At 35.6% G+C, this 15,212-nt stretch overlaps 1 protein-coding gene across 1 annotated transcript in view; it reads left to right on the top strand.

Annotated features, from left to right (window-relative positions):
• Positions 1-15,212, top strand: part of itpk1b (inositol-tetrakisphosphate 1-kinase b) — a 60,176-nt gene that overhangs the window by 14,283 nt on the left and 30,681 nt on the right. The window contains exon 3 of the mRNA XM_048191629.1: positions 8,363-8,387. Coding sequence (XP_048047586.1) covers positions 8,363-8,387 — 25 coding nt within the window. The remainder of the gene's footprint in view (positions 1-8,362; positions 8,388-15,212) is intronic.

The raw sequence follows: 15,212 nt of genomic DNA, 5'->3' as shown, positions 1-15,212 counted from the left end.
TAATATGCAAGTCTCAAAACCATGCGGACAACATTTTATTCTATTATACAAATTACACCCTTTACGAACAATGCTACATACGAACTATGCGAGCAAAAAAACTAGGCTAACATACTACCGTTCTTTTTGTCATTGTACTTTTTAATTCTGGCGTAACAATAAATAAATATAATATGTAATGATATTTGTAGAACATAGTGTAACACGGGCTACTTTAGCTGGTCGGTGGACATGGTTTCCACGGGGAAGCTTATACAGTAACAGTATTTACGACATTGATAACAGACAACTGCACTTATCAACCACATAAGGGAACCGTAAGCAAATGTTACATGGTGTTGCTTTAACATTTGCTAACCCAAAGTCATTTCTATTACATTTAAAAGAGCTCTGTTATCAGCCCCGCATTGGAAAATGAAACCATATCCGTACCGGCTGGGCCGGGTTGGCACGAAATGGAATGGTTAATAACCAGGGCTCCAAACTAACATTTGAGAGCAGTAGCACCGATGCCACTATAAGTTTTACAGATGGTAGCACCAGCACCTGATTTGGTATCGCTGAGGGATTTTTAAACATAAAGTTAAAAGCCCCTGAAAAGTGCTTGAATTTGACTTGCAAAAGGCTGTACGAACCCTCAGATGAATACATTCGACTGTTTCTGCCACAATACCATGGTTACAGTTAGCATTACTTCATTAAATCCATGGTGAATGTTGGTGATTTGTGGATTGAAAAGCCTTCTATAACTTGTTCGTTCATGGCACAATGTTGCACTTTCGTTTCGTTCGCTGTTTCTCATATGCAACAGAAATGGCAGCTCTTATCAGTTGGCCAACGAGGTGGTGGCACCAGTGCGACCTCTAACAAAATTTGGTCGCACCAGCAGGAAAAAAGGTAACATTCTGGAGCCATGTGTCAAGCAACGAGAACGGTTTGGCCCAACAGGCGAAAAATCATCTGATCATGAAGAAAAGTAACATACCCCTCCCTAAGCAATCTGCATGATTTGTAGTATTATGAATGTTTGTAGCACAAACTCTATTTATGCCTTCATTTCACAATTAATTGTGGGCTGCACACTAAACAAGCAACAGTTCCAGTTTGTTTGTAACCAGGGCAACAAGTGAAGCATAGCAACAACAGAGGTGTAAGACCAAAGCGGTTTGTGTTTTTGGTAACCACAAGTATTTCCCCCGCCAACGTGTGCGAGTGTGTGTCCTGTCCCAGACGGCAAATGGCTGTGATATTCCCTGCAGAGGTTATAAGCAGTCCTCGCTCACAGCTGCAGAGCTAAACAGAGGTCTAGAAGGGGTCATGACTGTGTTCTCGTAGAAATGAGATCACGATTTCCAACCCCCTTTTTGTCCTTCTCAAACGTTTCACAGAATGTTTGTTAATCTTGTCAAATAGATTTGGTTTAATATTAAACAAGTCTGATGAAGGATGACAGATGTGTGTTATGTACTATTGACATTCAATAATCTTTCAGAACAGGCACTCTAAAACTGCTGAAGGTCTGTTTGACTAAATTTGACAGAAATCTCAGGTGCAATATTGCCTTGTGTGTGTAATCATATGTTTAAGGAAGTTGGCAGAGCCATCACGGTTGGTGCAGTCATGTGCGTGCTGTGTAACCACACGTGTGCCATAACACAGGCCTGTGAAATGAATGTGCTCAGTGAAGCATGGATGTTATCTTTGAATCGCACACAAGGCTGCTTTTGACTTTGCTCATCAGATTTTTTTAGATGTTTTTTTTTTTTTTTACTTAAAAAAAATTGTTCACATCAGGTCCAAATATTTATGCATTGCATTGTATGTATATGGATGTACTGACATTGAAATTCTTATAATCCGATAAAAACATTTTTGTGTTATGACTGATAATTGTTAAATGGCTGATAATTAAAATTCTATACTATTTTGTTAACAAATTAAAAAAATGAATTTAAAAGTGAATTTAGGCATTATAATGTACAGTATGAAAAAAAATGAGTTTTGCTAAAGATTACAGTGTTATCAAATTATTAGTATTAAAATTAACTTTGAAAAACATAAGAATAAAAATTGTAAAAATAGAGGAGGTGAGAGAACCAATATTGACTGATATCAATAAATAAATAAAAAAAAATCTCATCTGCTGATAACTGATGTGGTACAGATCATTCCTAATTATTTGATTTTTCTTTTTCACAATATTGTAACGATAATTCTAAAAACTTTGACACTTTGTTGTACAGCTGCACGATTAATTGGTAAAAGATTGCAATCTCATTTCAAACACCCAGAATTGTGCAGCTCTTCATTGTTGCTACAGTCAAAAGTTGAGAAAATCTAAATGAAACCCTCCAAGCTTAAAGGGTTAGTTCACCCAAAAATGAAAATTCTGTCATTTATTACTCGCCCTCATGTCGTTCCACACCTGTAAGACCTTCGTTCATCTTCGGAACACAAATTAAGATATTTTGATGAAATCCGAGAGGTTTATGACTCATCCATAGACAGCAATATAATCAACACTTTCAAGTTCCAGAAAGGTACTAAAGACATCGTAAAAACAGTCAATGTGACTACAGTGGTTCAACACTAATTTTATGAAGTGACAAGATTACATTTGTGCACAAAACCAAAACAAAAATAATGATTTTATTCAACTATCTCTTCTCTTCCCTGTCATTATCCTTACGCTTCCGTGTTTACGTCTGAATGCCGGCTCAGTATTGGCCAAAGCTGCACACGTGAGCAGCACGACGCTTGCATGTGATGCTGACTCAGGAGCCGGCCAATAATGAGTCGCCGTTGTGGCGTAGAACCTGGAAGCGCTGGATGTAAACAATGTATGAGAATGACACAGAAGAAAAGATATTGTTGAATAAAGTCGTTATTTTTATTTTGTTTTTGCGCACAAAATGTATTCTCGTCGTTTCATAAAATTAAGGTTGAACCACTGCAGTCACTTCGAAGGTTTTGTCTTTAGTACCTTTCTCGACCTTGAAATTAATGATTATATTGCTGTCTATGGATGATTCATATACCTCTCAGATTTCATCAAAAATATCTTGATTTGTGTTCCGAAGATGAACGAAGGTCTTGCGGGTTTGAAACGAGATGAGGGTGTGTAATTAATAACAGAATTTTCATTTTTGGGTGAACTAACCCTTTAACAAGAAAATATGTCTTGGAGATTGTTTCGTCTTCTGGCATAAATTACATTATTGGTTTAACCTGGATGGTTTATGAGGAAAATATCTGAAACTGAGCACATTGTGCTATTGGACTGTTTTCTTTACCCTCTTTCGTATCTTAGTCATAATAAAAGTGAATGTGCTCACCATGTTTTGTTTTCTCTATCCCATATTCTGCTTCACTTGGATAATAGAATGAAACCAATGAAATCTGAGCCACACTTTCCTCTGTCCGTATCTCTAAATCCAGCGGCCCTGATCTGTCACTGTGACCCAGCTCAGTCCAAAACTCTGTGTCTCGTTTCACACCGTACTTCTCCTGGATAACTTCAGCCAAGCATTTTTTAATAAAACATTGTTTAGTATGTTTTTAAAGCTATTTTAAATATGAGGACTCATGAAATGTCCTCATATTTCATTTCATTTCATTTCATTTTCAGTGTAATACGCATGTCATTATACAAATTTGTGTCCTCATAAATCACAAAAGCGTGCACACACACAAATATACACACATACTGTATAAATATGTATATTTGTGTTTGTGTGTATTAATATGACTGTTCCTGTCCTCTACGTGCATACGTACAGTACAGTCCAAAAGTTTGGAACCACTAAGATTTTTAATGTTTTTAAAAGAAGTTTCGTCTGCTCACCAAGGCTACATTTATTTAATTAAAAATACAGTAAAAAACAGTAATATTGTGAAATATTATTACAATTTAAAATAACTGTGTACTATTTAAATATATTTGACAAAGTAATTTATTCCTGTGATGCAAAGCTGAATTTTCAGCATCGTTACTCCAGTCTTCAGTGTCACATGATCCTTCAGAAATCATTCTAATATGCTGATTTGCTGCTCAATAAACATTTATGATTATTTTCAATGTTGAAAACAGTTGTGTACTTTTTTTTTTCAGGATTCCTTGATGAATAGAAAGTTCAAAAGAACAGCATTTATCTGAAATACAAAGCTTCTATTTTTATTTTTTTTAAAAGAAATTAAAGAAATGAATACTTTTATTCAGCAAGGATGCATTAAATCAATCAAAAGTGTCAGTAAAGACATTTATAATGTTACGAAAGATTAGATTTCAGATAAACACTGTTCTTTTGAACTTTCTATTCATCAAATAATCCTGAAAAAAAATATTGTACACAAATATTTTGTACAATTGTACACATTAAATGTTTCTTGAGCAACAGATCAGCATATTAGAATGATTTCTGAAGGATCATGTGACACTGAAGACTGGAGTAATGATGCTGAAAATTCAGCTTTGCCATCACAGGAATAAATTACTTTGTGAAACATATTCAAATAGAAAACAGTTATTTTAAATTGTAATAATATTTCACAATATTACTGTTTTTTACTGTATTTTTAATTAAATAAATGTAGCCTTGGTGAGCAGACGAAACTTCTTTTAAAAACATTAAAAATCTTAGTGGTTCCAAACTTTTGGACTGTACTGTACATATACAATACTGTGCAAAAGACTTAGACACATTACTATTTTCACCCCAAAAAAAAGTAAATGTAATAATCCAGTGAGAATCATAAAAAACTCTAACATTTAGTAAACATTTTAAGATGTGACAGGATTATCGGTAGCAGCCAATGGGAATCTGTGGGAAGAACTGCTATCAGTAGGCTGTTCCAGTTCATTAAATGACATATTCATGTTTGAATAGTTAACTTGTGCCATCTCATCTGTCAGACATTTAAGTTTCAACCCATCAAACATGTAGCGTGACCACAGCTACGACTAGTGCACTAGATCAAAAGCGCTCCTATTGTAGTCAGTGGAGCTTTGTTACACATGACAGCGGTGTTGTGTAGTGTTTTAGCCCTGGTCGCGCGTTTGTTTGTCGGGAGGTGAAACTTCCACGGTGGCTCTGAGCGTAGATTCGGTGTATGCTGCAGAAGGGTAGTGTTCCAAGCAGACTTACATGTAAACAACGAACAGTAATATGATAGAATACAATGTAATACAAACCCTAATTTCATTCAGGAAGTTCCCCTCAGGAAGTTTTCTCTCAGAACAGAGCACAAAATGACCACTGACAGATGGAACCATTGGCACCAACGATCAATTTAGCTAACAGTGCTTTTGAGAAACACAGTCCTGGTTGGTTTCTGAGAACAACAGTTGATATTTGAGTGCCTTCAGGCTATGTTGGTCAAGGACCTCTGACTAGTACAGTCAATGAATTTTATTTCATTTTAATTACTTTCCTTTCACAACGGATTTCCCGCCTCCTGGCACACATTTTGATTCATATATACACAACATACTCCACATTCAGGAGGAGTTCAGGCATGTTTCGTCTGTTCGCTGTGACAGACCCAGTGGTTTTCAGGGAGGCACTAGTGCTCTGTGAAAACCACTGCTTAAGACTTTTTGGATAGATGTTTTTTTCAGTTTCCATATTTTTTTAATCTATCTCCCTCAAAAATATTCTTCCTTCCATAATGAATGAACCCACACAGAAAAGTTCTGTCTCACTGAAACTTATTCCCACAAGCCCCACTCACGATGTTTCCTGACAGAATAATAAATAAGCTCTGGCTTATGCACTGCTTGATTATTTTGACATTGGTGTGGAATAATCTGACATAAGAAGGGGAAAATGGTGGCCTGTCTTAAAGTCAGCATGAAATCAAAATGGACTATTGGAATATTGTAGTATTTATTATAAATGATTTGTCTGTGCACATCATTTTGGTAACACTTTACAATAAGGTTTCATTAGTTAACATTAGTTAAAGGTGCCCTAGATTCAAAAATTGAATTTACCTTGGCATAGTTAAATAGTTCAGTACATGGGAAAAGACATACAATGAGTCTCAAACTCCATTGTTTCCTCCTTCTTATATAAATCTCATTTGTTTAAAAGACCTCCAAAGAACAGGCGAATCTCAACGTAACACCGACTGTTACGCCCCAATATTTGCATATGCCAGCTCATGTTCAAAGCATTAGACAAGGGCAGAACGTCTGGATGTGCACAGCTGAATCATCAGACTAGGTAAGCAAGCAAGAACAGTAGCAAAAAATGGCAGATGGAGCAATAATAACTGACATGATTCATGATAACATGATATTTTTAGTAATATTTGTAAATTGTCTTTCTAAATGTTTCGTTAGCATGTTGCTAATGTACTGTTAAATGTGGTTAAAGTTACCATCGTTTCTTACTGTATTCACGGAGACAAGATTGTCGCTATTTTCATTATTAAACACTTGCAGTCTGTATAATTCATAAACACAACTTCATTCGTTATAAATCTCTCCAACAGTGTAGCATTAGCCGTTAGCCACGGAGCACAGCCTCAAACTCATTCAGAATCAATGTAAACATCAAAATAAACACTGTACTTACGCGATTAGACATGCTGCATGACAAACACTTTGTAAAGATCCATTTTGAGGGTTATATATTAGCTGTTTGAACTTTTTTTATGTTGTTTAAGGCAAGCGCAAGCTCTTGGGGCGTGGAGCACCAGATTTAAAGGGCCACACACCCTGAATCGGCTCATTTCTAATTATGCCCCAAAATAGGCAGTTAAAAAAATGAATTAAAAAAAATCTATGTGGTATTTTGAGCTGAAACTTCATAGACACATTCAGGGGACACCTTAGACTTATATTACATCTTTTTAAAAAAAAGTTCTAGGGCATCTTTAACTACTTTAGTTGGACTAAGAATGAACAATACTTATACAGCATTTATTAATATTAGTTAGTTAATTTCAATGTTTACTAATACATTATTAAAATCAAAAGTTGTATTTGTTAACATTACTTAATGCACTGTGAACTAACATGAACAATGAACGACTGTACTAACATTAACAAAGATGAATAAATACTGTAACAAATGTATTGTTCATTGTTAGTTCATGCTAGTTAATACATTAACTAATGTTAACAAATGAGACCTTATTGTAAAGTATTACCATTATTTTTTTTCAAACATTCATGTGTAATCTTTTATCATCTTTTATCTTTTCTCTGATCATGTGTTTACTGGTGTGAGGGCAAAGCAACCTGTCAGTCACATGACATCACAGCAATAGCAAACCAATGATCCAATCAATTGCTGATCGACAAAATCAAGTCTCGCCCTACATTTTTTTTTTTTTTTTCTTGTTCGAGCAGCCTTTTTATTTGGACATATGTCACAATAGGGAAGAAAATCTACCACAACTTCTGTTTCATGTCGACTTTAATGTAGGGCTGCACAACGATTAATCGTTTGCAAAATAAAAGTCTGTGTTACGTAATATATGTGTGTGTTCTGTGTATAATAATTATGTATATATAAGTACATGCGCATACATGTATATATTTAAGATTTTTTTTTTATTTATATATAAAATATTTATATTTATATGTAATATAAAATATATATAAATATGTATATTTATTTATACATGTATATATTTCTTAAATTTATACATGTATGTGCATGTATTTATATATACATAATTATTATACACAGAACATACACATATATTACGTAAACACAGACTTTTATTTTGCAAACGATTAATCGCAATTAATCGTTGAGCAGCCCTACTTTAATGGCTCCTTAAAATCATCCAAAGGTTTTCCCCACCAACATGCTTTATTTATATCAGGATCCAATTTCAGGATCTCACTACAAAGCATAAGTAAAATGCAGCAAATATTTAACTTTACAAAATTTAGTGCAAAAATATAACCGCTCGAAAACAGAGCATTCTTGTGTGTTAGCTTGTCCTGTTGTTTACAGAAACACTGGGGTAAATTCTAACATTTGACTAGCGCTTGCTTTGTGACAGTCGATCCTTGTTGTGCACTGTCTAAATGCAGAGATTTTCTAACAGCACAGGCAGGTTGATGGCTCTGACTTCTGACAGGTTTGAGCACAAATCAGCTTCTATGGTGTTGATTCCCTTCCTACAGCCAGTCAGGGGTTCTCTGATCTCAACTCTGTTGCTTGGCAACAGATATTTTTATTTAGGCTGCATTTTCATGTCAAAATGTAATCTGTTATGATAGTATCTTGAATTTAAAAATTTAGTAAAATTTTAATATAATATGTTTTGTTTCTCTCATTTTCTGGTAAACATGTGACATGAGCAAAAAAAATAACTTTGTTTGTTTGTTTGTTTGTTTCAGGAAAAGAGGGATAGATGTTGTGCAGGTAAGTGGATCTCCTCATAACTTTTATTTTCAGATATTTATCTAATGTGTGAAATCACAAACAGTGTCCACCCACTTTTTCTGTGTTTAAGTCCACAAGCATTTTTCTTGTTCATAGGCATTTCAGAAAATTTTTCATTAAAGATTTCCTTTGCTGTTTCTCATTCAGCTCATTACAACTTTGAAGCTGAAAACTCAGTTAATGAAAAATCCTAAGTTTTACGCAAATAAAATTTATCAGTGACTCGGTTCCTATGTTACACAATAATAAAACCGATAAATAATAAAAACGATAAATAATCCTCTTTACACAAGCAACACAAATGCTAGCTCTGTTTATCAATGTTTGTCTAATGCAGTTTGGTTGCCATGAGAGACTTCTTTGTTGACGAGCAACAGAAAAAACAGTTGCATATAGACCTTATGTAGCCCCGCCCCTTTTCAGCGCCGCGCTCGTTGTCTTTTGACTTCCGGTTTGTATTTCCACAGCGATCTTACGTATTTATGAATGAACTGCTCATTTTAAAATCTTCCCGGGCAACTGACATTTGTTAAGACACCTGCTTTAAACATTACAATGCTCATGATAACTCTCATTAACTCTACAACAGGTAAATCCACTTCACCAGCTAATTATTCTTCAACAGCGATGCCAAAGACAATATTCAAAGACAATATTCTAAAGATGCCGGCGCGCTTGTTTCTCTGGAAAATAAGGTCTATAAAGCAGACCCAATAGCTAGCTATGTTAGCATTAGCATTATATTACCAAGCTAGTTTCCACTAGTCTGCCATATACATAATCCAACTTCGGCAACAGCAGGGTTCAGGAAATAAAAATCCCATTCATTGTCTCCATAGGGGAATTGATTTTTAACAATAACCTTTAAAGACAGAACTACTGTAAGTTACGAGGTTGTTAATCGATGGTATTTGCTTTTGTTGAAGCATTATTTCAACTTATTTTTTTAAATAGTCATCTTTAAGTGTCATTTCTGGTGAAAACTACATTACCCATGATTCTGCAAAGAAATCTTTACCAATCAGAAAATATAAAAAAGCACATCACAAAAAAGAACACTTTCTCAAACTACTTAAATATTTGTATATATTCATATTTTGCAATCAACATAAATTGTTTTATCTGTATATTCAATAAATCTTTAAATCAATAGTTTCATATATCCATCATTTTTAATTTGTCATTCAAAGTGCTTCATGGGATTGCACTCTTTTATTAAAGCTGTTAAGTATATAGTCTTGTACCCTTTTTTTTTTTTTTTTTAATTTTCAAATACTTTTAACTTCAAATCAAATTTGTAATGTTGTGTTTCACCTCATAGCTGGCTGGTTGGCTTATAATGAAAGCCTTTAAAAAAACGTATAGGAAAAATACTTCCAGAACCAAGTCCGCTGAAAAGGTAGACGGGTGCTCTATTAAACACATTAAACATAATATTTTAAACAAAATACACTGACTTGTGGCTTCTGGCATATAGTGTACCAAGCCTGAAAAACCTCTGCATTCATTGTAGCTCTGATTTTATAGATAGAAAGTTTACAGTAGAAGTAGAAAGATGTGTTGGGTATGCAGTTGTTTGCGTATTACAGTGGACAGATGAACTGAATATGTGAATGAATTGGTCCGGGTCTGTTGATAATCTTATTGGCTAAGGCTCCATTCCTGATTCCTAGGAGATTGAGCAGGTGTTTAGTATTGGAAAGTGCTAAACACAAAATATTTCTGTCTCGTTTTCTATTACGTTTATTTTTGAAAGCGGAAAATGTGGTTAGCTTGTTTTCATTAGAGATACTGTTTTGATAGTAAAGCCCAAATTGTTCTCATTGGTTTTGGCTAAGCATGCTAATGTTAACATTTGAACATTCAACAAAGCCAAGGCCTGGAAAGCTTTCCTTTCACAATGAGACCACAAAATCCTTGCCAGTAGAACATCTCCCTGCAGTGTTTCAGCAAATGACCACAAATGAATGTCAACTTTTGAAGATCATCACAGACTTTAAAGGGTTAGTTCACCCAAAAATGAAAATTCTGTCATTTATTACTCACCCTCATGCCGTTTCACACCCGTAAGACCTTTGTTAATCTTCAGAACACAAATTAAGATATTTTAGTTGAAATCTGATGGCTCCGTGAGGCCTGCATAGGGAGCAATGGACACTTCCTCTCTCAAGATCCATAAAGGTACTAAAAACATATTTAAATCAGTTCATGTGAGTACAGTGGTTCAATATTAATATTATAAAGCGACGATTAACGAAGGTCTTACGGGTGTGAAACGGCATGAGTAATAAATGACAGAATTTTCATTTTTGGGTGAACTAACCCTTTAAGGCCCTGATTTTTACTTTTTTTCAAATAAGGGTGTAAAAGAAGTTTGAAATACCTTTTCAGCGGTGTGGACCTAATGCGCCAGAGAAACAAGAGCACAGCCATCTTTAGAATATTGTCTGTTGCTCTGTTTGAAATCCATCCATGGTTCTTGAAATCCAGCCCTGGAGGGCCACTATCCTGCAGAGTTTAGCTCAAACCCTGATCAAACTTACCTACCGTAATCTTCTAGTAACTCTGAAGACTTTGATTCGCTTGTTCAAGTGTGTTTGATTAGGGCTGGAACTAAACTCTGCAGGGCAGTGCTCCTCCAGGACTGGATTTGAGGAGCTCTTTTATATAGCATTGTTCTAGTGGTTTTCCAAATATCTTAGAGAGAGAGATGTTTCCAGATTACTTACATGACATTATTTAGAAGACTTACATGACATATTAGTTCCCCCACAGAGTTCTCAGTAATACCTGCTGGAAACAACACAACAAACTGTTGTTGGAACCAGATTATTATAGAAACGTGTACAGTAAGGAACCACCTAGCAGCCACTCAGAAAACTCCAGCATTATGAAAATTTAGTTTTTATAGTTTTTAATGTCCCATTCTTGAGTTCTGTCATTTGGCATTGCTTGCTCTTAGTGATGTCATCACTTTCCATGTGTGCGTTTGACTTTCACTGTAATCGGGGGTCACATCAATGCATGCAAATATCTCAAAACCGAGCAGTCCCTACAGGCCGACCTCACGTCTTTTTATTTAAGTGTGGGAAAAAACAAAGGCAGGAGTCTCTGGTGAATAAATAGCCCAGAACCAGCTCCTTGGAATTGCCTTACCACACACACACACACACACACACACACACACACACACACACACACACACACACAAAAATTGAGTACATGTACTTTTGAGGACCTTCCATTCACTTCTGTTTTTCTTAAAGGGGTAGTTCATGTTAAAATGCAAATTCTGCCAATGGACCCCATTGGTTCTGTTTCCACCTGGTATTAAGATGCGTTTTAGTCGATCGGATCACAAGTGGACGACACTAAATACAGGTGTAAATGGGGTGTAAAGCATTTTAGCTTGTCCACTTTCGACCACTTCCAGACCAGAGGTAGTTGAAAACACATTCGACCACATTGCTTTTGTAGGGGAACTGCTCATGTGGTTGAATGTTTTCGAACAGCTACAAAAGACCGCCTACTCTCTGCTTACTAATGTGTAAACATTATGGGAAGCACGCTTGCCAGATGGGATTTAAACTTTGTCGGCTGAAGCCCAAGTTTGGCTTAAAAATGAAAAATGTACCAAGCACAATGTTCTCTCACCATTCCTGATTTCTATCACACACTCACCGCATTCAGCATGGTCTCGTGGCTATCAGAGCAGAAATGAAAGCTGTTGCTCTCTGTGTTTTTTCCATTGTCTCCTGTCGCGTTCATATGTAAATTGCGTGAGCTTATTTCGTCCATTAGATCGAAAGTTCTGGAAAAAAAACATACATTTACCTGCCCATTGACCCTCCCCTTGAAGAAATCAGGATAGAAGTGGACAAAAGAGACAAATTAAAACACCAGGTGTAAATGGGTATGTGTCTCTCTTGTCCACTTGTAATCCAATCAACCAAAACGCATTTTAATACCAGGTGGAAACAGGGCCATTGACTTTCATTGCATGGAAAAAAAACCCTATTGTTCCACAGTAATACACTACCATTAAACAATTTAGGATCAGTAAGACGACAAAAAATATCCACAAAAACTGTTTTTAAGAGACTTCTTTAAAAAGCATTAAGAAAATTTTACCAACCCCAAACATTTGAACAGTAGTGTAGTAATGTTGTAATGAGTAATTGATGATATTGTCGGTTATGGAGGAACCCTTTAATTTGATTTAATTTTAGAAACTATATTCTAACCCTTACTTTAACCCAACATTAAAGGAACTATTTTTAATGATTTTGGCCCATTTATAAACCTTATTTGCTAGTGTGTACTGTCCTCATGATATGTAGGTTTTGAGAGTTTTTACAATATTTCCGAGGACATTTTGAGAAATTTAGCCCTCAAGCATATAGCAAAACACACCTCAGTCAAAATTTGTATTGTTGTAATAATGTTGATCATCTCACTTTCTTATTCTGTTCCTCTTCAGACTACTTGTCGGCCAATTTTCTTAAGTCTATGTAATCCAGTATTATTGTAATGCATTCAACCACATTAACCTAGACAATGACTTCATCAGGCTCATTTCCTCTCTAAATGCTATATGATTCATGTTTAATTCTCCAGCTTTCAGGCTGTGAGGCTCCATTAGGATGAAGAACATATCCTGTTTCTCTCAAGTGCATTGGTGCATGAAGAATCCTTGGTCAGTTTTTTTTTTCTTTGATTGACGCATTTGTACGGGCATAGTGGGACGAATCATTAGTTGAGCCCCTCTATCATCGCTTTCAGCAATTTACTCTGGTCATCTTTATGTGGTTCTTTTTATACCCAGAGATACAGACTCTAGGGTACTTATCTCCCCTTTCAGTGTGCTTTTATTCTAATTCACTGCTTATTTTCTAAAATGGATCCATCAAACATGAGCACTGGCAGGGAAGAGTGTCAATATTTCATGAATGAAAGAAGATTAAAGAGTGATGACATCAGCAGGGAAAGATTTACCCCCTGCCTTGGCTTCCTTCTTCTATTCAAGGGTGATTTTTCTTTTTCTTTTCTTTTTTTTTCTTTTTTTTGCTGATGAATGCTTATTTAAAGTCGAAATTGATGCTACCTAGCTCCTAATATACAGGTGCATCCCAATAAATTAGAATATCATGAAAAAGTTATGTAATTTAATTCAAAAAGTAAAACTTAAATATATTCTAGATTTATTAGACATAAAGTAAAATATTTCCAGACTTTTTTGTTTTCATTTTGATGATTACAGCTTGCTGCTCATCAAAATAAAAAAAATCAGTATCTCAAATTATTAGTATATTTAATTTCAAGTTCTATTAAATTACCATTCTCAGGGTATAAATACTGGGTTTAGGTCAGTAATCCAAACAGCAGTCATGGGGAAGTCTGCTGACGTGACAGATCTTCAAGACCCTTTACAATAAGGGTAAGCCACAGAGGGTCATTGCTGAAAGAGCTGGCTGTTTGCAGAGTGCTGTGCCAAAGCATATTCATGGAAAGCTGACTGGAAGGAAAAAGTGTTGTAAGAAAAGGTGTACAAGTGAAAGGAATGACTGCAGGCTTGAGAAGATTGTCAGGCGAAGCTGATTTAAGAACTTAGGAGAGCTTCAAAAGGATTGGACTGAAGCTGGAGTCAGTGCATCAAGAGCCACCACACACAGACGTCTTCAGGAAATGGGCTACAACTGTCACATTCCACGTACCAAGCCACTTCTGAACCAAAGACAACGTCAGAAGCGTCTTACCTGGGCTTAGGAGAAAAAGAACTGGACTGTTGCTCAGTAGTCCTCTTTTCAGATGAAAGTAAATTTTGCATTTCATTTGGAAATCAAGGTCCCAGAGTCTGGAGGAAGAGTGGAGAGGCACAGAAACCATGTTGCTTGTTGAAGTTTCCACAGTCAGTGATGATTTGGGCTGCCATGTCATCTGCTGGTGTTGGTCCACTGTGTTTTCTGAAGTCCACAGTCAATGCAGCCGATTTTAGAGCTCTTCATCCTTCCTTCTGCTGACAAGCTTTATGGAGATGCTGATTTCATTTTCCAGCAGGATTTGGCACCTGCCCACACTGCCAAAGGTACCAAAAGCTGGTTAAGTGGCCATGGTGTTACTGTGCTTGATTGGCCAGCAAACTCGCCTGACATCACCAAGGCCATTAAAGGAATAGTTCACCCAAAAGTTCCAAACACAAACGATTTTGTTCATCAGATTTTTGTCCCTCCATTGAAAGTCCATTCCACCAAAAATTTTAACGATTCATAAAGATATTAAAAGTAATCCATATGAATCGAGTGATATAGTCCAAGTATTCTGAGTACACATGGCCTCTTTTATATGATGAACAGGTTTAATTAAGTTTTTTATTCAGATATAGGAAGCAAGTAAGGTTGAGCTTACGTTTACAATATTTGATGTGCTCTACCATTCTAAATTAAACAATAAAAAATTTGGTCGAATGCACTGTAAGTGGAGGGACAGAAATCTTTCATTAAAAAATATCTTAATTTGTGTTTTATAGATGTTTCTTGAATGGAATGGAAGTAATGTGTTTGAAATATGAGGATAAATAAATAAATGACAGAATTTCCATTTTCCCTTTAAACATTATCTAAATAGATATTATATAAATTATATAAATAGACATATTTTAGGCTTTTGTAGGTAATAGATCTTTTTTAAAATCTTAAGTTTTACGCAATTTTTATGTTGGTTAATGTTTTGGCAATAACAGCAAATAAAGATCGATTTGAAAGGCATTACTCATTGTTTGGACAAACATGTTTGTGTCAGAAGTTA

The sequence above is a fragment of the Megalobrama amblycephala genome, linkage group LG5 (assembly GCF_018812025.1).
Source record: "Megalobrama amblycephala isolate DHTTF-2021 linkage group LG5, ASM1881202v1, whole genome shotgun sequence".
Taxonomy (NCBI): Eukaryota; Metazoa; Chordata; class Actinopteri; order Cypriniformes; family Xenocyprididae; genus Megalobrama; species Megalobrama amblycephala.
This window is presented reverse-complemented; position numbering and strand designations above follow the sequence as displayed.